The sequence below is a fragment of the Chiloscyllium plagiosum genome, chromosome 30, assembly GCF_004010195.1.
Source record: "Chiloscyllium plagiosum isolate BGI_BamShark_2017 chromosome 30, ASM401019v2, whole genome shotgun sequence".
Classification (NCBI taxonomy): domain Eukaryota; kingdom Metazoa; phylum Chordata; class Chondrichthyes; order Orectolobiformes; family Hemiscylliidae; genus Chiloscyllium; species Chiloscyllium plagiosum.
Genome location: NC_057739.1, coordinates 19564360 through 19589078, shown reverse-complemented (window position 1 = coordinate 19589078; position 24719 = coordinate 19564360). Strand labels below are relative to the sequence as shown.

Sequence of the window (24719 nt, the reverse complement as noted above, 5' to 3'; positions counted from 1 at the left end):
CTCATGTCTTTATTGAATCTCTCTCCTCTCTTTAAAATCTGCCACCGCGTCTGAAGCCCCACATCCTAGGGAAACGACACTTGCCATGAGCCCTAACCAGACCCCTTGTGATTTTATGAATTTCTATATATTTATGTTAGAAACATCGCTTCGTGAATATTTGCTCAGAATTTGGATGAGGTCCACAATGTGCCATTGCTGCTGCAACCACTGCACCTTCCTAATTACTACGTGGCAGACGATGTGTCATGTCTTGCATTGGTCTAGATTCAATAGTTACAGGTCAACGCTTTTTTTGGCCCAGCCTCTTTTCAAAGGATAACTCCCTTGACTTGCAGGATAGGATCGGAGATGGGAACGTTTTCTCAGGGCTACGTTGAACCATGTAAGTAGAGCTTTTGAATGTCTGTGTAGGCGGACTTTGCTATACTTTTCCTTGTGGGAGAGAATGTCTGTTCGATGAATTTGCCTCGTGTTTCAGAATAGCTGACAAGCTTGATAGTGTAATCTCCCATTTTTTTCATTGTCAGCTTGCCACTTAGGTCAACTTTGCCTTTATTCCAATCAGCATCACTTTGGAGTCTTTTCACAGCTTTAGCCAAACTTTCACAGGACGATTTTGATAACAAATAAAGGCTGAGCAAGGGCTTCAAGATTTTGTGCTCTTGTGTGGTCATTTGCTGCTCTGATTGGTCAGCTCAGTCAGGCAAGCTTACACAATTTTGGCTAATGTGGAGTTTCAGAACTTGTTCAAAATTTTGAATCCTTATGGGCATCAGTCTGTTGGATTTGCTATTTTGCCAACATGACTGGGGAATGACTTTGATGCTATTGCTAGATCCAGAATGCTGTTTCTCAGTGCACACCTGTACACTGTGACCTTGTGCTTATTCAACACAGGCAGTTTCTTTGTTAACCTATGCATGGACCCATGTTGGCAGAAGTGATTAGACTTGTATCCTTTTTTTTTAAAAAAAAGCTTAGCATGTACTATGTAGTATAGTATTTGTGAATTTGAAAAACCTTACGTTGCTTGAGTGGAGAATTTCAGGCAAATGAGGCTGAAGGTGTTTTTGACAAATCTAGAAGAAGACAAGGTTGGTGTTGTAATAATAGTTGGATGAACCTCGGGAAGCTTTTAACACATGTTTTAGATGTGACTCATCCCATTGTAAATAGTTTCTATTCAACCTATTTAGAGATCTTATTATACAGTTTCTATTCAACCTATTCAGAGATCTTATTACACAGCTCTGGAGCAGGTCGGACTTGAACCAGCACCTCCTAGTCTAGAGGTAGGAACAATATCATTGTGCCACAAGATCCTTAAAGAAAACTGTTATATGATAAACTACCCAAAGTGGAGCAACTGGATTTTTGAAGCAATGCCTAATGCAGGAAATTCAGAAACTGAAGATGATTGTCATAGAATCCCGACAGTTTGAAAACAGGCCATTTGGCCCAACAAGTTCACACTGACCCTCCAAAGAGTAACCTGCCCAGACCTATTACTCTACATTTTTTCTAACTAATGCACCTAACCTACACATCCCTGAACACTATGGGCAATTTAGTATGACCAATTCACCGAACCTGTGCATCTTAGATAGGAAACCCACACAGACATGGGAAGAATGTACAAACTTCACACACAGTCACCCAAATCAAATCTGGGTCCCTGGTGCTTTGAGGCAGCAGTGCTAACCACTGAGCCACTGCTGGTCACAAAAATGTTTAGTCAGGTTGTGGATTTATTTAATCGTACCAATGGTATTTGGATTACCTTTTATTAAAATGTTGTTTAGGTTCACTCAGAATCCAGAAGTGAAGTATCTTCGATAGTCACAGGTGCCAGAAGACTAGACGTTGGCTGATGTGCCACTATTTAAGAAACATGGTAAGGAAAAGCCAGGAACTATAGACTGGTGAGCCTGGCATCCATGGGGGGGCAAGTTGCTGGCAGGAATCCTGAGGGGCAGGATTTTCATGTATTTGAGAAAATGTTTAATGCATAGAAAATAGTGTCTCACTGACTTGATTGATGAAGGAATAGTAGTGGGCGTTGTCAAATGCCTTGCTGAAATCCATACGAAGTTCCTTATGGTAGACTGGTTAGCAAGGTTTGATCACATGGAATCCAGGGAGAGCTAGCCATTTGAATACAGAACTGGCGTGAAGATAGAAGCCAGGGTGGTAGTGGCGGAGTGTTGCTTTTCAGATTGGAGACCAGTGATACGCCACAAGGGTCGGTGCTGCGTCTGCTGCTTTTTGTCATGTACATAAATGATTTGGATGTGAACAGAGGAGGTCGAGTTAGTAAATTTGCAGATTACATCAAAATTAGAGCTGTAGTGTACAGCCAAGAATGTTACCTCAGAATATAAAGGGACCTCTATCAGATTGACTGATGGGTCAAAGAGAGGCAGATGGTGTTTAATTTAGGTAAATGTGAAGTTGAACAAAGTGATCTTGGGGGTGCAGGTTCATAGTTCCTTGAAAGTGGAGTTGCAGGTAGACAGGATAGTGAAGATGATGTTTGATGTGCTTCCTTTTATTGGTCAGTGCATTGATAAAAAGAGATTGGGAGGTTGTGTTGAGGCTGTACAGGACAATGGTTAGGTCACTTTTGAAATGCTGCATGCAGTTCTGGTCTTGTTGCTATTGGAAGGATGTTGTGAAACTTGAAATAGTTCAAAAAAGATTTACAAGGATGTTGCCAGGGTTAAAGGGTTTGAGCCATAGAGAGAGGCTGAAAAGGCTGGGACAATTTTTACCTGGAGCATCGGAGGCTGAGGGGTGACCTTTACAGAGGTTTATAAAATCGTGAGAGGCGTGGATAGGGTAAATAGACATGGGATTTTCCCCAGGGTGGGTGAGTACAAAACTAGAGGGCATAGGTTTAAGGTGAGAGAGGAAAATTTAAAAGGGACTGTTAAGACGGACCCGGAGGGTCCCGTCTTTGCGTGTTCTTTTGGAAGGAGAGACTCACACTGGCAACTATGGTTAGACGCAGACAGCCGTTTATTCACAGAATCTTAACTGGTACAACGGATCTACAAGCATGCATTCGTTGGAGAAGGCGTTCTATCTTCTCGTTCAAACTTGACACAATTATACTTCGCGCTGTCTGGAGTCCCCGGTCAGTTCGCCTTCCCCATTGGTCCATTCATCTGCGCGCGCTGGGGATCCGTCCTCCTATTGGCCGCATCGAAGTGCCTGTCCAGCTCCTGCTGTGCTTGACAATGGCTCAGCCATCCCCGGGAGTGGTTCCGATCCCGTATTCAATAGTTCATTGTTTCAAGGAATTACTATGCGTCTGACCGGCTAGCCATTTTCAATAGTTTCAGTTTAACTAAATTGACAATTACACTTATCCACTTTAGACTTAAATAGAGCCATTCACACTCACTAGTTACAGGTTCCGATAGAGCAATTCACACTTGTCTAACAGTTACAGATTCCGATCGGTTTCTTTATTAATCCCGAGTTTCGAATGGGCAATTGATACTGGCTGGTATTTACAGGCTCCAAGATTTAATTAACATTATGCATATCCCTTACAAGCTCCAGCCAGGTAGTCATGCAGTCGCCAGCAGCAGCTCGCTTGGCTGTTGTTAACCATTTCAGGGCTGGAACTCGAAGTGTCTGTTGCAGAACTAGTGTCACCCTCCCTAGCCCGACATTAAACACCCCAGTGAAATCTCCCCAACACACTTCTCAGCCCATCTGATCAAGATCCTGTTGTAATCTGAGGTAACCACCTTCACTGTTCACTACACCTCCAATTTTGGTGTCATCTGCAAACTTACTAACTGTACCTCTTATGCACACATCCAAATCATTTATATAAGTGACGAAAAGAAGTAGACCCAGCACCATTGTGGCACTCCACTGGTCACAGGCCTCCAGTCTGAAAAACAACCCTCTTCTACCTTTTGAGCCAGTTCTGTATCCAGGTAGCTAGTTCTCCCTGTATTCTGTGAGATCGAACCTTGCTAACCAGTCTCCCATGCGGAACCTTGTCGAATGCCTTACTGAAGTCTATATAGATCATTTTTACCACTCTGCCCTCATCAGTCCTCTTTGTTACTTCAAAAATCTCAATCAAGTTTGTAAGACATGATTTCCCACGCACAAAGCCATGTTGACTATCCCTAATCAGTCCTTGTCTTCCAAATACATGTACATCGTGTCCCTCTGGATTCCCTCCAACAACTTGTCCGTCACCGACGTCAGGCTCACTGGTCTATAGTTCCCTGGCTTCTCCTTACCAACCTTCTTAAACAATGGCACCACGTTAGCCAACCTCCAGTCTATCGGCACCTTACCTGTGACTATCGATGATACAAATATTTCAGTAAGAGGCCCAGCAATCACTTCTATAGCTTCCCACAGAGTTCTAGGGTACGCCTGATCAGGTCCTGGTCTTTATGCATTTCAAGACATCCAGCAGTTGCTTCTCTGTAATATGGACATTTTTCAAGATGTCACCATTCATTTCCCTCCATTCTATAAGTACCATGTCCTTTTCCACAGTAAATACTGATGCAAAATACTAGTTTAGTATCTTCCCCATCTCCTGTGGCTCCACACACAGGTCACCTTGCTGATCTTTGAGAGGCCCTATTCTCTCTCTAGTTACCCTTTCATCCAGCCCTGAGTTCATCCACTTTCCCTGTTAGGCCTCTAGCATCGAAAGTTAAACTGCATTTATTATCCGTTCTACCTTGTTCTCTGCTTTGTCCCTGCCTGCCCTTTTATCCTTAATGTATTTGTAAAAATCTTTTGGATTCTCTTCAACTCTATTTGCCAAAGCTATCTCATGTTTGCTTTTTGCCCTCCTGATTTCTCTCAAGTATACTCCTACTGCCTTTATACTCTTCTAAGGATTCACTCAATCTGTCCTGTCTGTACCTGACATATGCTTCCATCTTTTCTTAACCAAACCCTCAATTTCTTTAGTCATCCAGCATTCCGTAAACCTGACAGGAATATACTTTTTCTGGAATCTCGTTTCTGAAGGCTTCCCATTTTTCCAGCTGTCCCTTTACCTGTGAACATCTGCCCCCAATCAGCTTTTAAAAGTTCTTACCTAATGCCATCAAAATTGGCCTTCCTCCAATTTAGAACTTCAACTTTTAGATCTGATCTGTCCTTTTCCATCACTATTTTAAAACTAATAGAATTATGGTTGCTGGCTCCAAAGTGCTCCCCCACTGAAAACCTCAGTCACCTGCCCTGCCTTATTTCCCAAGAGTAGGTCAAGTTTTGCATCTTCTCGAGTTGGTACACCCACATACTGAATCAGAAATTTTTCTTGTAAACACTTAACAAATTCCGCTCCATCTAAATCCTTTACACCATGGCAGTCCTAATCTATGTTTGAAAAGATAAAATCCCCTATCATAATACCCTATTATTCTTGCAGATAACTGAAATCTCCCTACAAATTTGTTTCTCAATTTTCCACTGACTAGGGGGTCTATAATACCATCCCAAATAGGGTGATCATCCTTATTTCTCAGTTTCACCCAAATGATTTCCCTGGATGTATTTCTGTGAATATCCTCCCTCAGTACAGCTGTAATGCTATCCCTTATCAAAAACACCACTTCCTCTCCTCTCTTGCGTCCCCTTCTGTCCTTCCTGTAGCATTTGTATCCTGGAACATTAAGCTGCCAGTCCTGTACATCCCTGAGCCATGTTTCTGTAATTGCTATGATATCCCAGTCCCATGTGCCTAACCATGCCCTGAGTTCATACACTTTCCCTGTTAGGCCTCTTGCATCGAAAGTTAAACTGCATTTATTATCCGTTCTACCTTGTTCTCTGCTTTGTCCCTGCCTGCCCTGACTGTTTGACTCACTCTGTTCTCAACTGTACCAGTCTCAGATTGAAATCTTTCCTCACTATCTCCCTGGGTTCCCCCTCCACCTGACTAGTTTAAATCCTCCTGAGCAGTTCTTGCAAATCTCCCTACCCGTATATTAGTCTCCTTCCAATTTGTGTGCAATCCATCCTCCTTGTACAGGTCACTTCTACCCCAGAAGAGGTTCCAATGATCCAAAAATGTGAATCCTTCTCCCATATACCAGCTCCTCAGTTCATCTGCTCTATCCTCCTATCCCTGCTCTCACTAGCTCGTAGCATTGGGAGTAATTACTACTCTTGAGGATCTCCTTTTTAAATTCCTGCCTAACTCTGTAATCTCCCTTCAGAATCTCAACCTTTTCCCTTTCTATGTCGTTGGTTCCGATGTGCGCAATGACCTGCGGTGCCCTTTTCCCCTTGAGAGCATTTTGCACCCTCTGAGACATACTTGATCCTGGCACCAGGAAAGAGAGAACCTTTTTTTTCCCTCTGCTGGCCACAGAAACATCTGTCTGTGCCTCTGACTCGAGAGTCCCCTAACACAATTAATCTCTTGGAACCCGATTTACCCGTCATTGCATTAGAGCCAGTCTCAATACCAGAAACTTGGCTGTTTGTGCTACATTCCCGTGAGAATCCATCACCCCCTACATTTTCCAAAACAGCATACTTGTTTGAAATGGGGATAGCGCAGGAGTCCTCTGTGGCTAACTGCCTTGCCTCTTTCCTTTCCTGGAGTTAACCGATTTATGTGACTGTATCTGCGACTTCTCCCCCTTCCTATAACTGCCATCCGTCCTATCCCCTTGCTCTTGTAAATTCCTAATTGCCTCTAACCGTCTCTCTGACCGATTCATTCGATCTGATTGGATTAACAACCAACAGCATTTATTGCAGATATAATCTGCAGTAACCCATAAACTCTCCCTAAACTGACGAACATATCACTCTACTAAAGGCCATTTTCGCTCCTTCGCAATCTACAGACCCAGAAATAGCACCGTCTTATTCCTGTATAAAACACTGCTCCAGGTAAAATTAATACGTATAGCTTGTATTTTAAGTTTAATCAAGAGTCATATCTCAATAAAACATATAATCAAGAAAGAACCCACTCTACTTACTGCTGTAGACTTACTGTAAGGCCACGCTTAAATATTCACTTCGGTTTGTGTTCTGATCTCTCCCAAACAGGTTCCTCCCAGATTAGTTGTGAATTTCACTTTGTTAATTTTCCCAGATGCACTCCGAAGTCTAGCGATACATGAATTCAAACAGCAAAGGCAGTGACTGTGCAGGTTCATTGCTCTGTCAGTTTCTTTTATCTCTCTCTCCCTCCTGCACAGACTCACCATGTGCTTCTGTTGTCTGTTGCTCACCCTTTTAAAACTGTTGTTTTGACTTTGTTTTCCTTCCAAAGTTCCAAAACAATGCAACAGCATATAAAACGGTAATTGCTGCTCCTGGAATTTGAGGAAATCACCTCAACACCTAAAATACCTCAAAGGAGCAGCTGTTGCAGCCAGATATTTTTCCCGTCCTCCATCTTACATTACCCAGAATCCATAAATAGATCAGGTTCTGGCCTCAAGAATTACCATGGTTTCTCTTGGCCATCGTCTTAAGATCAGGTAAATTGAAGAATTTTGCATAATTGTATAAAATTTTTGTTTTGATTATTCTGGGAATAGTATGGTTTAATTTCTAGATTGCTAATCCAGTGAGGTATTTTTTTTGCTTTGCAGAATTCAAACTTATTGATTGCAGTTGTAGCAATTAAAAAAATATGCATTTGCATTGTCAGGTTAAGTATGTACCATTTGTGCAGCAACAGCTGAAAAACAAAGCACCACATTGAGAAAGTCAATTAGTCCAAAAATGGCTGTCTATAAGCAGAATGTGGAAGTCAAATGACTTAGTAAACCTTTACTTCTGTAGTAGTGAGTTCCTGCTAGTCCTCTGTTCTATTAAAAAACAAGTAAAAGTACTACTTATTGTATGTCGGGGGTGGGGAGGGGGTGCAGCTGGGAAATGTGGTCAAATAGTGTTGCATTGTTTTGATGTAGGCTTTGCTAGTTAGCAAATTGCTCCCAATGCTTTTTGCAGTTATTCCCATTCAAAATTTAAACAATGGAGTTATTTTCTTGAGAAACCCTAACATAAGTATTTAGATGACATCCATCTATGATTAAAAATGTCACCTGGAAATTAATTATGTACACTGTGTCAAGCAATACCTTGTATAGTGGACTAAATGGATGGTTATATTTCAGTGATCTCAATCCATTCTATATAATCTCTCGATCATACCTTTAATTCTCCTCAGAGCAGTTATCCCCTTTTCTATATGAAAAAATATATTTCATATGCTGAAAAATTTGCAAGTTCCATGATCCTATGAAGATTTTATAAAAGTTTGGACAGTTCTTTGAGATGCTAATGCTACTGTTTGCTAATTTTTCAATAGTTTAATGTGCTAGATCAAAATCGTGTATTGTTGCTAAAATTGCAAATCCTATATTAAATGTTTATGTTGTCCTCTGCTATTGTGGAAATGTCACTATTGTAGCCTCTTGTGCCAAATCAAATTATTCTACTATCCCACCGATTTTGCCAGTGATTTCCCTTTCCTGCTCTACTGTGACAAAACCTTGTTTTGCTCCTCCTGAGAAAGGTATCCGTCGATTCATTCAACAAATCAATAAGTTCAATAAAGGAGCACACTTTAGAAGTTCTAGGAATTTCATGTTAGGAATCGCACATGACAGGTTCTCAAAGCAAATTGCTGGAGAAACTCAGGTTGGTAGCATCTGTGGAGGGATGTTTTGAGTCTAGTGACCCTTCTCCAGAATTTGAGCCAGTCCTGAGCTCCAGCCTACTCTACGCCTCAATAGCAGCAGAAGAGGAAATCTATGTTTAATTCGAAACACATGAAGAATCTCTGGGCAGGATGTGAGGATGGGGGTTTTCCCAGCATTCTTGGGACAGCTCTGCATATAGTTCTCTGACCTGCAGTTTCGGAAACCACCTGCTAAGATCTGAGTATAAGAGCCAAATTACAGCTGCCTGTATAATGGTGTTTCATGTGTATCTTGAAAGTAAATTGTTTGAAAAATTTGTGCTCTATATTATCAATTAGTAGAAATCAGATTGGAGTTTCTAATTGCATGATCTAAGGAGGAACTGATTACATTCTGTTTACATTGCTTATGTGAAAATATTTATTTTGGTGCTTAGCTTAGATTTGGGGTGAGCCTTAATTTGGCTGGTTGTGGGGAAAGATAAATTAGAAACCTTGGATACTGCTCTCCCATGGTCAAGTCAATATGACAGTGGACTTGCATTGCTTGGTGGTATGATTTTACAGATGATCATGTGTTAGTGTTGAATTCTGTTTTGAGAACAGGAAAAAATACAATAGTTCAGAAATGTTTTGTAATTTAGGAGGAAGCAATGACTTTGGTTTCGGAAAAGTATTTAGTACACTCGGGATCGGGAAAAAGGTGGTGTGGAAGAATCTGGGCAAAGACTTGAGCAAGGGAAGAAGGGAATTCAAAGTGTATCTGACTGTGTCTTAGGAAGGTTGGATGCAAAATATGTTAATGAAACTGCATAACAGAAGAAATTAAGATTGAGTGATTTTAAACAGCTATTACAACAAGGAATGTTGAGACAAAATTCAGAGGAGTCTTTGGGAACAATGTACAGTTTCAACATGAAAATGAGTCATTCCAGCAAGATTCCTGAAACAGCCAAAGTGGAATGTTAATTCTGGGGCACTTAAGTTTTTGCTACCTACTTATTCTGTTCTATTTCACAAGTGGTTTTAAAGTATTTTCCTCACTTGTACCTACAAATTCTCATCTTCAACTGTATCCCCATCACTGTAGCAAATAGAAATTACAGTTTAATATTTAATGAAGTGCCATTCTACTATTGTATTCTATGGGCACCAGTTTCTTAGGATGTGATTGTTTCATCTCTGTTCATGTTAAAGTTAGGAACTTTGGCATTTATCGATGTGATCTTTCAGTATCTTCAGATTGCACTGAATTTCAGTGGTAGGGTTGAGTCTGCACCTGATTTCACAATCCTATTGTCAGGTTTAACAACAGTTAAGGAGGGAGCTGCAAATAGCTGTGGGACACTGCTGACTTGATTGTGGACCTGATTGGTGATATTTACTCTTGGGGCCACAGCTGTTGTCAACTCTAGTCAATTGCCAAAATAGTGTTATAAAATCTGCCACAAATTACAATTAGACTGTTCATGCAGGGTTCCTTGAGGAAATTTGTTTATGTAGACTGCATAGATTCTGGTAATTAGCTTCGTGCATCTAAATGTGGAATATCCCCAGATAATAACCATACCTGCTACTGGGGTGGCGGAGGGGGCAGTTCAGCATTGACTACCCTTGCTGATGATATTGTTCCAACTGATTAATTCCGATCTCTCTCTGTAAAGAAATGGAATGTATGCGTATGTATGGCATCACTAATTGTATAGATATCAAAATAATTTTGAATAAAGTATATTTTTGAAGTAAAGATATTGTTCCAACCATTGTTTTGTTTGTGAATGCATAAGGAATTGCATTGCATTGCAATAGTTTACTGAACCAGAGCAAAACACTAGTTTGTGAATAATATTAACAAGCAAGCTGCCCCAATAATTAATTTAAACATCTTCCCCCCCCCCCCCCCCCCCCGCAGCAGAACACAGCCTACTGCACACCTAGTAATTAGCTGGGGGATTGTGTTGATCTCATTCCAAGCAGAGGCCTCATCCATGCTTATCCAAGAGAGATTCATTTTTGAATAATTTGAAGTTATCCTTTGCTTGATAAAGCATAAGTAAGTATCATTTTAAGGGTAGGCTCTAAAATCTAATACACAGGCTTCAAGTCAGGCAGGTTATCTTAATTTTAGCTCCAAATGAAGCCAAATTTCTTAGATGAAAATGGATTTTTAAAACAATTTAGTGATACACTGTATCTTTCAGTGATTCAAACTCTGTACTGAAGGATTGGAAATTTGGGGCTTCAAATGGATCTTTTATTTTGACAAAGTAAAAAGCAATGCTTAGTCTAGTTAAAAATAAAAACATGCATGATATAATACAAACTGTTACAATAAATAATCTTTGTAGACCTATCGTCCTGCAATAATTTCTGAATGAAATCCATAGAAGTTTATTCTAACTTGGCATGACCTTTTGAAGTCTTTTAAGATTTGTATTGATTTAAAATTGGGATACATGTTAAGTTCATCTATATTTAGGGCCTGTCTGCCAAACTGGCAAAATTGCCTTCATATAATTGCGTGCAAATTAGGATTGTTTGAAGTGTACAAACTGTTTTAGGAACATGGAAACAAATTCATGCTGAGCAAGTTCCTACAGATAGCACTGTGGTCATGATGAGATGTGTTTCAGTACTGAGGTGGTGGATTAATATTGACAAGGACAATGGGGTGAATGCTGCTGCAGTTCATTCTAATATTGACATGGGATCTTTTAGGTCCACCATGGCTCAATATCTTGTTGCGGTAGAAGGCATTTCTGATAGTTTTGATTAAATGCTGTCAGCAAAAGTCACTAACTTTCTCAGCTGTGATAATTTGACATTGCCAGATTAAAAGAAAATCTCCAACTGAAGAAATTTATGATAACAGTAGAAAGTTTGTGGCAGAACTGCAAAGTAAATTCAGTATTGCATGGATGTTGTCGTCCATTGGTTCTGATTGCAGTTCTCTGCTTAATGCTAGAAGACTCTGTTCAGCCTAAGTCCTTATGTGCAGTTATATGTTCCAGCAATGAATTTGTTTTCATTTTCTCTGAATGGACTGTGTGAAAGCACCAACTGAGTTTAGGGCTAGCATTGCACCTCTTAACAGCATTCATACTCTCTGCTATGCTAAGTCTGGAAGTAAGAACATTTTTCCCATATTCCTGCATAAGTATTATTAATCTTTGCATGTTCCCATGATTGAATTTTATAGAAATGTTAGTTAAAATAGTGGGTTGCCTTGTTTGGTGAAGCATGTGCATATGATTTAAATGGTTAACAAAACTAATATGCAACAGCATACTCTTGAATTTGATCGCAAGCTACTAATTCAGTAACGCCTCAGTGTGTGCTGATGAAATAACTTTTCCTTGCTTTTAGTTTTCATTTTTTGTTTACATTTTTTCCAGCTTAAGAGAATAAGCAACTTGATTGTAGGTTTGACTAATGCAACCTATTAGTTGAACTCCAAAAGCATGGATAGTGCAGCATAACACTTAAATTCCCTGCATAGCCCAACCCATTGTGCATTCCTCATTGGATGAGGATTAGGACCATGTCCCATGCAGGTCCATTGGACCTGGAGCATCAACCCAATGTGCTGCCAAACCTGCTGAACTTTATCCAGGAATTTGTTTTTGTTCGGAATCATCTTTCTTTGTGCTGGGTATAGCTGCTACCAGTTGAAAGTCTTCCCCCACCATTTCCCATCTACTCCAGTTTTGCTAGAGTTCCTGATGCCATACTTAGTCAAATTAGATGGCGGATGTTATGGTCATGAAAGCATGCATTCTTGGTAATGGAATAATTGGGTTCAGAACTGAAACTGAGGTTGTATGCACTGAGTCCACTGAGCATGTAGGTAGGTGAATGACTGTTGTAGCAAGAGCCACAGGTGTTGGCTTTATTCTTCCTAATACTTAATTGGAGGTCCTAATACTTAATTGGAGGAAATGGTAGAACATTTTGTAAGTAGTTTTAAGAGAGCTGACAGCTGTGGTCAGAAGTGGAATATATAATCGGATATCCTGCAGTAATGCTGAGTGCTGATAATTCCCATATATGCTGCCTGAAAATAAACAGATCAGCTCATGGATTGCTAATATTTAAAACATTTACAAACTTCAAGTATTGAGGAGAAATACAAGTTGTCCCCATAATGAGCAGATATCTGAGAAATGACAAAAAGTCTCATTTTTCCAAAGTTATACCTCCAACATTATTTGCTAGTGGAGGATGTGTCGCATAATATACACAGTTGCACAGTGTAACCATCCTAGTTACCACAAATGCAGTAACCAAAATTTTAAAGCACATGGAGTTTCACATAATGAAGCTCTTGTGAGCTTCACTGACCACTGAATATTATCTCTTTCTTTAATCTCAACCTTTTGACACCTCCTTCTACGATTGTTAACCACACTGACCTTTCTTCTATGCTCCGCAACCACCTGATGAAGGAGCAGCGCTCAAAAAGCTAGTGCTTCCAAATAAACCTGTTGGACTATATCCTGGTGTTGTGATTTTTAACCTTATATGCCCTAGTCCAACGCCGATACTTCCAAATCATCTCTTCCATTATCCCACTTATTTATTTGGGAGGAAATACCTTTCCTGATTGCATTACTATTCTGATGCAGCCATTACCAGAGAATGTCTTGCAAAGGACTTTCTTTTCAATTCTAGATTGTCTTTAATATTCTCTTTCCTCCTCACCACTGTCTGTTTCTCATCTACGTACTGCCACTTGGCATAGTTCAAAACATTCTGATTCTGTGCATTCCACACTGAGCATATTTTAATCAATCTGTTAAGGCATAGGTAGGGACACTCACTGTTTCCACAAAAACACTAAGTTCTGTGTATGCTGACAACACCCAGCTTTGCCATGCTTTTATCTCCCTTGACATTCTCCACAATCACCTGTCCGAAAGCTAGGGTTTCCAAATAAGCCTGTTGGATTATAACCTGGTGTTGTGATTTTTAAACTTTGTTCACCCTGGTCCAACACTGAAACCTTCAAATCATATTCTCTGAGGCCTCCAATTTGGCATATTATGAAATAAGCAATAACATCTAGTTAAATAAATCGATGTTTTTGGTCCTTGTCATGAATTGCCTTCCCAAGTAATTGACTCATTGTTTATCCCATGCCATTGTTTAAGGCAGAACCAGATGGCGTGCAACTTCTGCATTCTGGACTGAAGTTTCAAATGCATACCATCTCCGATCATGTCTATAATATCAGTGGTCGTTGTTCTGTCTCGGCCCATCTGCTTGAAATTTTCAATCATCCTTCTGTTACCTTTAATCTCAATTGGCGAATGCTTGCCTGGTCAGCCTTTTACCGTTGCCCTCTGTGAACTTGAGCTTAGTCAAGATATGGGGACTGGAAGTCAGTTGAGATAGAAGTATTCTCTCATAAGCCTCACAATCACTGACTACATTGGTTCCTAATTTGACAGGCATCTTTGTTTTAATTTCTTATGATTGTTCATCTTCTCCATTCTTTGTTCTCTCCCTCAGTCTGAAACCCCCTCAAGATATATACGCCAAAACTCATCAATTCTGACCTCTTGGATATTCCTGATTTTCATTGTCCTATCCTTGGCATCAGTGCATTTGGTACCTAGGCCCTGAACTCTGGCATTTTCTCCTTTAAACATAGTCAGAGATGTATAGCACAGAAACAGACCTTTCGGTCCAACTCGTCCATGCCAACCAGATATCCTTCCAATAGAAATGAGACCAGAATTGCACACAATATTCCAAAAGTAGCCTAACTATCTGTCTCTATCCTTCCCTCCTTTGAAAACACTTGTTAAAACATACTTTTAACTGAGTTTTTGGTCAACTCTCCTCATATCTCAATTTTGTTGTTAAATGTTGTCTGATAATATTCCTGAGAAACACTTTGCAACATTTTGGATTTTGAAGGTATTATGGAGCACATGATATTTAATCTTTAATTTTTTGAATTAAGAGTCTTGTTACATTCAGGTGTTGATATTGTTAAGATTATTGCTGTAAACAAGATAGCTACCTGCCTTCAGTTAAGATTTTAAAGCTCTTTCCTATATTTCTACAGGATCCCTTGCAGCTGGAGAGTATACATACCCCTTTCAATTTCTTCTTCCTGGTAAGTATAAAATTATGTACTTGAAGATGTTTAAATCTTTTGCAATTAAATGACTAAATGGTGAAAACCTTATTGTGAGGTGTCAGTAGTAAAGGACATTTGGTTCTTCATATGTACGTGCTGTTGCTGCTTTGGAACTGTCTACCAAAATTCCATTCATCTATCTTTTATATGCTGCCTTTAATGTTTGTATTCTTCAATTCCTTTTTTATGGTTGACTTTTAATTTGGTAAATATTAAGTATTTAAACTCAGCTGTTTTTACAGATACTGAGCTATATCTGTACTTCCTATGACTAAATAAATTTGCACAATGTGAGAATTCTGTTTTGAAGTGGGACTGTTCCTGCAAAGTGTTCACTAATTTTCATTGATTTTTATAAAATTTGTTGTGAAATGAGACAAATTCTTCGTACCACAATGACAGACATACCTCATCATCCGATCTTCATTCAACAGCGTGTATTTCCTTGTTAAGGACTAATCCTGTGTTTTTAAAATTTATTCATGTGATGTATTAGCCTTCCCAGCTTTGTGGACAGTGTATGTTGCCCAAGACTATCAATTGCTACTCTGACGTATTGTAATTGCTCCCTTTTATACTCTTTAATCCTTCTAATTGAATTGACATTGCATGTATATGCACTAAACTCAATAGACTTTAGAATTGCAATTCTTGAATTTTTTTTTGGAAAGCTTTTATTAATGGTTGGAACTACATATATTTATTATTTCATTTAATTTCTCTCAATTTCCCCTTCATCCTAAACTAGGAAAGATTGTATCATAATTCATAACGAGTTAATGCAGAAGAAATTGGTGTGGATAATGCATGTTTTAATGGGGAATATTGCATTGCTGCTCCTATTGGGTGCAAACACCACTTGTGTTGCTCCTTTATAATAACAGTCTGAAACAGCCAGTTTTATCTGTTCTCACATTTGAGATACCTTACCCTTCCAGGGTTGTCAACTTGGGACCAAAACTGATGACATTAGGCTTTTCATGATTTTATGCGATATGCAGTAAGAGATCTATTCAAGGTAGCCATCATCCTGCAGGGTGACTTTGCATGCTGTTATAGCATTTAACACTTGAATAGATAGGACTGGAGCTATTTACAAGGCTGTCAACAAGATTGATCTTGAGAATGGAGCTGTAGGAAATCCAACTTGTATATTGAACAGGGAAGGCCAGTTTGCAGTTCAACAGTGGTAGAGAATTGCCTATGTGCCGTGGTGATCTAATTCCACTGCCATTGTGTGAATCAGTATTCACATAACTTGTGAATTTAGCAGTTCTCTCCGTAGTGTTCAGTTTTAATGACACCATGTAAGTCCAAATTGATAGAGCTGCTAATGGATCTTTGGTAAGCTCAGCTCTCGTATGTTTTTGCTGCGTTCTACAAAAGGGTGAGGCGAACTGTTTCACGCTTCTACTAAGCAGCAGCCCAAATGGTGTTCATCACTAGTAGAAAGCTGCCAAAAAGATGGACAAGGTAAGGACTGCAGGTGCAGGAAACCAGAGTCGATAGATGTGAAGATGGAAAAGCACGGCAGGTTAGACAGCGTCTGAACAGCGGGAAAGGTCCTGATGACAGGTTTCGGCCAGAAGTATCAACTTTCCTGCTTGGATGCTGTCTGATCTGTGGTTTTGCAGCTTCATATCTGTTGACGCTGCCAAAATGATACTCCAGCTAGCTATCAAACAGACAAGACTATAGCTGATTATATCCTAACTCTATTTTGGGCTTGTAGAACTCAAGACTCAGTCCATCAATTATGCAAATTAACAACATTTGTTAAATCATTTGCAGAGAATTGTGGTTCTCAACCAATTTAGGATTGTTAGTCAGGCACTTAGGTGCACCACAGGCTGCATATATGACTATACAGGCTCTGTTCCTTGCAGGCAGAGCATGTATGCACATTGCACCTGTTTCAGTGCAGCAAGATAGGTGGTATCTGTTTTTGTTCATTTTCTCTAGAGCAATGCCTTGACCAAACTGAGTCAACCAGGCTTGTACGAAATTTAAACAAAACTTGTTAATTAATTGATAGCGATTACTAAGTGGTGCATTCTCTATGACAATGCCTCTGCCAATTAGTTTATTTGCCACCTTGCCCTCATACAGAATAACTGATTTTCTTTCACTTTGGTATTGTGATTTGTCTTGCTGATTGCAAGATGAATAGTTTTGGCAGTCTTTTTTCAGAAATACTCAAGTTCTACCAAATAACAATCTGTAAATGTGTAATTATATGTAATGATTTGGAGGTGCCAAAGTTAAAAATATCAACACTGGGTTATAGTCGAACAGATTTATTTGGAAGCACAAGATTTTGAAGTGCTGCTCCTTCAGGTGTTTGCCACAGGGCAAGAAGGGCCTGTGCCCGAAACGTCGAATCTCCTGTTCCCTGGATGCTGCCTGACCTGCTGTGCTGTTCCAGCAATAAAGTTTCAACTTTGATCTCTAGCATCTGCAGACCTCACTTTCTCCTTCAGGTGTTTGCCAAGTATAAGATCATAAGACACAGAATTTATAGCAAAAGTTTAGTGTTATGCAACTGAAATGATATATTGAAGATATGGATTGTTTAAGTCTCTCATCTTTTAGAATGATCTTGTTGGTTTCAGGTCTTTTTATGTAAATCCCAAAACTATCTTTAGAGTTACGTTCTCAAGTGAACTTTAACAATATGTGCCGTGTCAGCTCAGATAATGCATTGAAGGTGTGAGGTTAAAGTCTGTCTGTCTCCCAATGTTCAGACTGGTTCTATTTCTAAGAAAGGAGTTTACAGAATCTTGGATGGATTCATGCAGTTCTTGTGCAAAATAAAATATAATTCTGCAAGTACAAATTCACCCCACAAACTTTTGTAGGTGAGTTTGTGGGGGGGTGAGTGTCTGAGAGAATGTGTATATATGTGTGAATGTAAACGGGAATGGCCATGCGGATGTAGGTGTGTGTGTGTTGGGGGGTGTATGTGTGAGCTTATGAGAGAGTGTCTGCGTGAGTGTGCGTGCAGTGGGGTCATCTGTAGTGTGACATGAACCCAAGGTGCCGGTTGAGGCCGTCGCCATGAGTATCGAACTTGGCTATCAGCCTCTGCTGAGCCACTTTGCATTGTTGTCTGTCCCGAAGTCCGCTTTGGAGGATGGTCACCCAAGGTCCGATGCCGAATGTTCCAAACGATTGAAGTGGTCCCCGACTGGGAGGGAGCATTCCTGGCTGGTGATTGTTGTGCAGTGTCTATTCGTCAGTTACCGTAGCCTCTGCTCTGTCTTGCCAATGTACTATGCCTCAAGGCATCCATGCCTGCAGCATATGAGATAGACAATGTTGGCCGATAGACAACATGAGTACTTGCCACATACGTGGTGGGTGGTGTCCCAACGTGGCATGGAGAGTTGTATGGTGTTGCCCTGAAGGCTGGGCAGTTTGCTGCAAACAGTGATCTGTTTGAGGTTTGGTGGTTTAAAGGCAAGAGGTGGAGATTTGGGGAAGTCTCTTGGTGAGGTGCTCATCTTCATTGATAATGTGTTGCAGGCTGCGAAGAACATGGTGAGGTCTTTCAGCTCCTGGGAAGTACTGGACAACGAAGGGTCCCCTGTCAGATGCAGCTCATGTCTGTCTCCTGAGGAGGTCATTACGGTTTCTTGCTGTGGAACTGTATGTCGATGAGTTGAGCGTCGTACCCCATTCTTGAGGGGGCATCCTTGAGTTCCAAGTAGCTGTTTTAACATGTTTCGGGTGGAAGCTGGAGAAGTTGGGAAGTTATAGCAAATTCAGGAGCATAGTAAAGTTATCTGTGGGTTTGCAGTAGAGTGAGGTGCCTGTCCTTGATGGAGATGTATGTGTCCAAGAATGAGACATTTACTGAAGAGTAGTCCATAGTGTGTTTAATGCTAGGATGAAACATGTTGATAACACTGTGTAGTTGTTTCGGTGATTCCTTGTCATGGGTCCAGAGGAAGAAAATGTCGTCAGTTATACCTGGTGTATAGTGTTGGTTGGAGGTCCTGTGTAGAGAAGTCTTGTTCAAACCTGTGCATGAAAATGTTGGCATATTGGGGTGCAAATTTGGTCCCTGTGGCTGTTCCGTGTGCCTGGATGAAGAAGTGCTTGTCAAAGGTGAAAATGTTGTGGTCGAGGATAAAGTGGATGAGTTCTAAGCTGGTGCTCAGAGATTGGCAGTTGTTGATATTGAGTACTGAGGCTGTTGCTGTCATCGTGGGATGTGCTGGTGTAGAGTTCTGAAACATCTATTGTAAAGAGGAATGTTCCCGGTTCGACTAGTCCGTGGGTGCTGAGTTTCTGTAAGAAATCTGTAGTGTCGTGACAGACCCTGGGAGTCCCCTGTACATTGGGTTTCAAGATGCCTTCAACATAGTCAGAAAGGTTCTCTCACAGGGTCCTGTTGCCTGATAAGTCATGGTGTGTTGACCTTGTGTACCTTCGGACGGCAGTAGAAATTGCCTACTCGAGAAGCATGTGGGATGAGGGTGCATAGGGAACTCTGAAGGACTGGATCCAAGATCCTGATGAATGTGTTTAGTTCACTGGTGTGCTCTTTGGTCGGATCAGCTGATAGTTGCCGGCAGTCTTCCTGATTGTTCAGTTGTCGGTACGCTTGCAGTCATCTGTTCTATTCTGAATGACGACGGTTCCTCCTTTATCTGCTGGTTTGATGACAATGTTGTGATTAGTTTTGAGAGATTGGGTGACTTTGTGTTGTGATTGGATGACTTTGTGTTGTGATTGGGTGATGTTTTGCTCAACCTTGCAGGTATGGCTAATGAATCTGGCATTTATATATTTCCTGACGGTTTGAGCATACATGTCAATTTCCTATAAGGTGATCATCCCTGTCTTATTTCTCAGTTCCACCCAAATAACTTCCCTGGGTGTATTCCCAGGATGATCCTCCCTAAGCACAGCAGTAATGCTACCTTTTATCAAAAACAGCACTCCCCCCTCCTTTCTTGTCCCCATTTTCTATTTTGTCTATAGCATGTGTATCCTGGATCATTAAACTGCCAGTCCTGTCTGTCTCTGAGTCACATTTCAGTAATTGCTATGATATCCCAATCCCATGTTCCTAACCATGCCCTGAGTTCATCAGCCTTCTTTGTTAGGCCTCTTGCATTGAAGTAAATGCAGTTTAATTTATCAGTCCTACCTTGTTCTTTGTTCCTGCCTGCCCTGACTGCTTGACTCACTCCTTTTCCCAATTGTGCCAGTCTCAGATAGATCTATTTACTCACTGTCCCTGGGTCCCACTCCCACACCTTTCTAGTTTAAATCTTCGAAGAGATTTCCGATATGGCCAGGAAGAACTGTTTGTTTTTCCGATATGGCCAGGAAGAACTGTTTGTTTTCCAGGAAGAACTGTTTGTTTTTCCGATATGGCCAGGAAGAACTGTTTGTTTTTGACAATCACCTGATGAAGGAGCGTCGCTCCGAAAGCTAGTGTGCTTCCAATTAAACATGTTGGACTATAACCTGGTGTTGTGATTTTTACCTTTCTGTGTTGTTAGTTCCAATGTGTTTCGCGACCTGCTAGTCCCCCTCCCCTTTTGAACATTCCGCACCCTCTATGAGAGATACTTGATCCTGGGAGGCAACACACCATTCTGATTTTTCACTGCTGGCTGCAGAAACTTCTGTCTATACCTCTGACTAGAGTCCCCTATCACAATCGATTGCTTGGAACTCAATGTACCTCTTATTGCTTTGGAGCCAGTCTCGATACCAGAAACTTAGCTGTTCGTGCTACATTCCCCTGAGAATCCATCGCCCCCCCCTACATTTTCCAAAGCAGCATACTTGTTTGAAATGGGGATAGCCATAGACTCCTGCACTACCTACCTATCCCTTCTACCTTTCCTGGAGTTTACCCATCTACCTGACTCTTTCTGCGGCTTTTCTCCCATCCTATAACTGCCATCCATCACTGCCCCTAGCTCTTGTAAATTCCTTAATGCCTGTAACTGCTCCTCCAACTGATCCATGAGATATGATAGGATTCGCAGCAAAGACGCTTCCTGCAGACATAATAATCAGTAACATCGAAACTCTCATAAACTCTCACATTCGACAAGAAGAGCATATCACTATACTAAAGGCCATCTTTGCTCCTTCACAATCTATAGACATAAAATAACACCATTGTTTTGCTCTCAAGAACAGTGCTCCAGGCTAACTTATGGTTTATATTTTTAAAACTTAATCAAGAAGCAGATCTCAATAACACATAATCAAGAAAGAGCCCACTCTACCTACTACTGTAGACAGACAGCAAGTTTGCACTTAAAAACGCTCTGCTCCTCTGCTGTGAGCACTCCCACACAGGTTCCTCCAAGGTCAGCTGTGAATTTCGCTGTTAATTTTTCCTAGATGCACACCGATGTCCAGAGATAAATGAACTCAAACAGCAAAGGCAGTAACTATAGATTCACTGCTGTGTCAGTTAGCAGTGTACATTTTTTTCTCTCTCCCTCACTGGCCATGTCTTTGCTACCTTTCGTCTGACTCCCTTCTTTTAAAAGTGCCTTTGTTTTGATCTTTTCCTCTTTTGAGGCCTGTTTCCATGTTGGGATTCTGTGAATGCCTTGACATTGTTGTATTTGAGCAGCTGTGGCTTCAAGGAGCTCTAGCAAAACAAGAGTCAATGGGAATTGCAGTAAAACTATTCACTAGTTGCAGTCATACCTGGCGCAAAGATTGTGGTGTTTGGAGGTCAGCTATCTCAGCTCTAAGATATCTCTGCAGGAGTTCCTCAGGGTAGTGGCCTAAGCCCAAACATCAACTGTATCACAAATGGCACCATTTGGTCAGAAGTGGATTTGTCTGTTGACCGCACAATACTCACCATTTGTGACCCCTCAGATACTGAAACAGTCTGTGCCCAAATGCAGAAAGACCTGGACTATATCCAGATTTTGACTCAAAAGTCACAAATAACATTTGTGCCACCTAAGTGCCAGGCAGAGACCACCTCCAACAGGGTACAATCTACTGATTGCCCCTTGACATTCAATAACTTAACAGTAACTGAATCCATCCAGTATCAACAATCTGTGGGTTACCATTGATCAGAAACGAAACTGGATTAGTCATATAAGTATCATCTATAGTACATCCTAGGTTAGGAAGCTTAGAACAAGTAACTTGCCTCCTGACTCTCCAAAGCCTATCCACTATCTGTAAAGCACAAGCCAGAATTATGATGGAATACTTCCCATTTCCTTAGATGAATGCAGCTCCAATGATTCTAGCAGTCCACTTGATTGACACTATATCTACAAACGTTCGCTCCCTCCACTACCAATGCTCAGTAGCGGCATTGTGTACCATTTGCAAGATGCATCACAAATTTACCAAGACAACAGCTTGACCACAACCATCTAGATGAACATGGGTGGCAGGTATATGGAAATACTACCATTTGCAAGTTTCCTTCCAAGCCACTCACCAGCCAGACTTGGAAATATATCACTGTTCCTTCAGTGTTGCAGAATCAAAATTTTGGCACTCCCTAACAGCGTTGTGGATGCAGCTACACAAAATGGACTTACGGCAGTTCACCACCACCACATCTAGAGCAATGAGGGATGGGTAATAAATGCTGTCCAGCCAATGATACGTGCATCCCATGACATCATTATAGGTTACAAACAGCCGTGATTTCATGGATTGGGTTAAACTAAAAAGAAACTGAATTGACTTCTCCGATTCCAATGTGTCATTTTCTCTTCTGTGCCCAAGAGGTCAGCTGTTTAGTTTGTTCCTTGACTTTTGGCAGATTTCCTCCAGAATTTTAACTAAAAGGTATAGCAGAATTTGCTTTCTGCTTCTCTCCCTTGGGTAAGCAAATTTCTCAGCAACATATGGAGAATTGAAGGTAACCATCCAGGAAATTCCTGGGGAGGATATGAATGCTGCTGTTCCATTTGTGTGTGTCAGTGGGTGCACCAGTGTTTAAAAACACTTCTGGAATTTCATATTGCAGTTACTTTGGAAAGGAATGCAAAGCATATGATTATTTAACTTGTGTAAAATCTTTCTGTTTCAAAGCAACTGCTCCCACCTCATTTGAAGGCCTTTTTGGGAAGATAAGCTATCGTGTCAAAGCTGCATTAGAAACTGCACGATTCTCGAAAGACTATAAAACTGAAAAGGTGTTTTACATTCTTAATCTGCTGAACCTGAATGATGTCAGTGATATTGAGGTAAGTTGTTTGCTTTGACATAAATTGCAACATTGAATTGCGTTTATTGCGTATGATAACAACATATGCTGACCTGAAGAACAATGTTTGCTTGCAATGAATGGTTCAAATCTGGAATCCGTTAACCTGCATGTGTTGAAGGCAGATTCAATCGTAACTCTTTGATGACTTGATGAGTTACTTTCACAGAGAGCCAGCATGGGACATGATGGGACAAGTGATCAGATCTTTTACTGTCCTGTAAGACTGCTCTTGCAACCAACTTAAAGTAGATTTGCTTTCGTAATTAATTTTTGCACAGTTGTAAGCTTCCTTATGAGCAGAGCTTGTACATATGGTTATAAAATGTAAAATTATGTTTGAATGAACTGTTGGAGTAAATTGAAATTGTTGCCTTTTAACACAAAGTACGCTAAAGTCTAGCTGATTACAATGCTGGAGCTCATGTCAATAAAAACTCATCTCACATTGATTCTTCTGTGGTCAACTTCTGCCAGACCTGCTGAGTATTTCCAGCAGTATTTGTTTGTATTCTCAATGCTACGCTGATTCTATTTACATAACAACATTTTTATTTTTAAGTTGAAGCTAGCTACACCAGCTTCACTGGGGCGTTTTTACCTGGAAGCATTTGGAGAACAAACAATTAAGGAATGGTCAAATTTGATCTCAAAATTGTGAAATGACTCACTGTACCACATAGCTCTCATTCATTTTGATAGCCAGGATATTTCTGCCATCTAGTAAATTCCACGATGTAAGTAATCTAATCTAAAAAACAACAAGCAAAGATTATATGAGCGTATCTTAATAAAGGCAGTCAAATGATCCCTTGGCAGTGAAATGCTTTGCAATTTCTTTTAACGATTGGTTTTCAAAATATTTTTTGTCCTTCATTGTCTTTGCAGCAGCCAAATGTGGTATCCATGACTAAGAAGTTTAGCTACCTGATTGTCAAGAGTGGAGTCGTGGCTTTAACTGTGAGCACTAATCTTAAAGGATACACTTCAGGGCAGATCATACAGCTTACGACAGCAATCCAGAACAAGTCTGGGAAGGATATGGGTACTGTTGTTGCCAGTCTCATTCAGGTAATGTTTAGATATATACATGCAGCATGAGCTTCTCCAAAGTTGAATTTTCACTCGTGATAAGCTGAAGCAACACTACTGAAAATAACGCAACTACTCCATGCATTTGAGATTGCTTGTATTAATGAAAAATGGCTCTGTGCAAAAGCCTAATATCTGGAATTTAAAGTCACAAACTATGTTGTTTATTATTCATGAATATAATTGTTTTATAGCTGTTTAATCATGTGTCAACGCTATATTGAAGAAGACCTGGATTGTTTATTAAGTGTCTCATCTTTTAGAATGACCTTGTTAGTTTCAGTTCTTTCATATGTAAATCCCAGAACTTTTTATGAAAGAACTCAAGTTAACATGGTCATTTCAAAAGATGAGAGGCTTAACAAATAATATTTTTCAATATATAATTTCAGTTGCATCACACTGTGAACTTTTGCTATAAATTCTGTGTCTTACGATCTTATACTCCCCCATCACCTGATGAAGGGAGCAGCGCTCTGAAAGTTAGTGCTTCCAAATAAACCTGTTGGAAAAAAAACCCTGGTGATGTGTGATTTTTAACTTTGTACACTTAATCAAAATATTCATTCTTTCCTGCT

At 40.4% G+C, this 24719-nt stretch overlaps 1 protein-coding gene across 3 annotated transcripts in view; it reads left to right on the top strand.

Annotated features, from left to right (window-relative positions):
* Positions 1-24719, top strand: part of LOC122564773 (arrestin domain-containing protein 1-like) — a 59234-nt gene that overhangs the window by 26919 nt on the left and 7596 nt on the right. For all 3 annotated transcript variants that reach the window (XM_043719983.1, XM_043719984.1, XM_043719985.1), the window contains exons 3-5: positions 14745-14795; positions 22875-23029; positions 23938-24120. In XM_043719983.1, coding sequence (XP_043575918.1) covers positions 14745-14795; positions 22875-23029; positions 23938-24120 — 389 coding nt within the window. The remainder of the gene's footprint in view (positions 1-14744; positions 14796-22874; positions 23030-23937; positions 24121-24719) is intronic.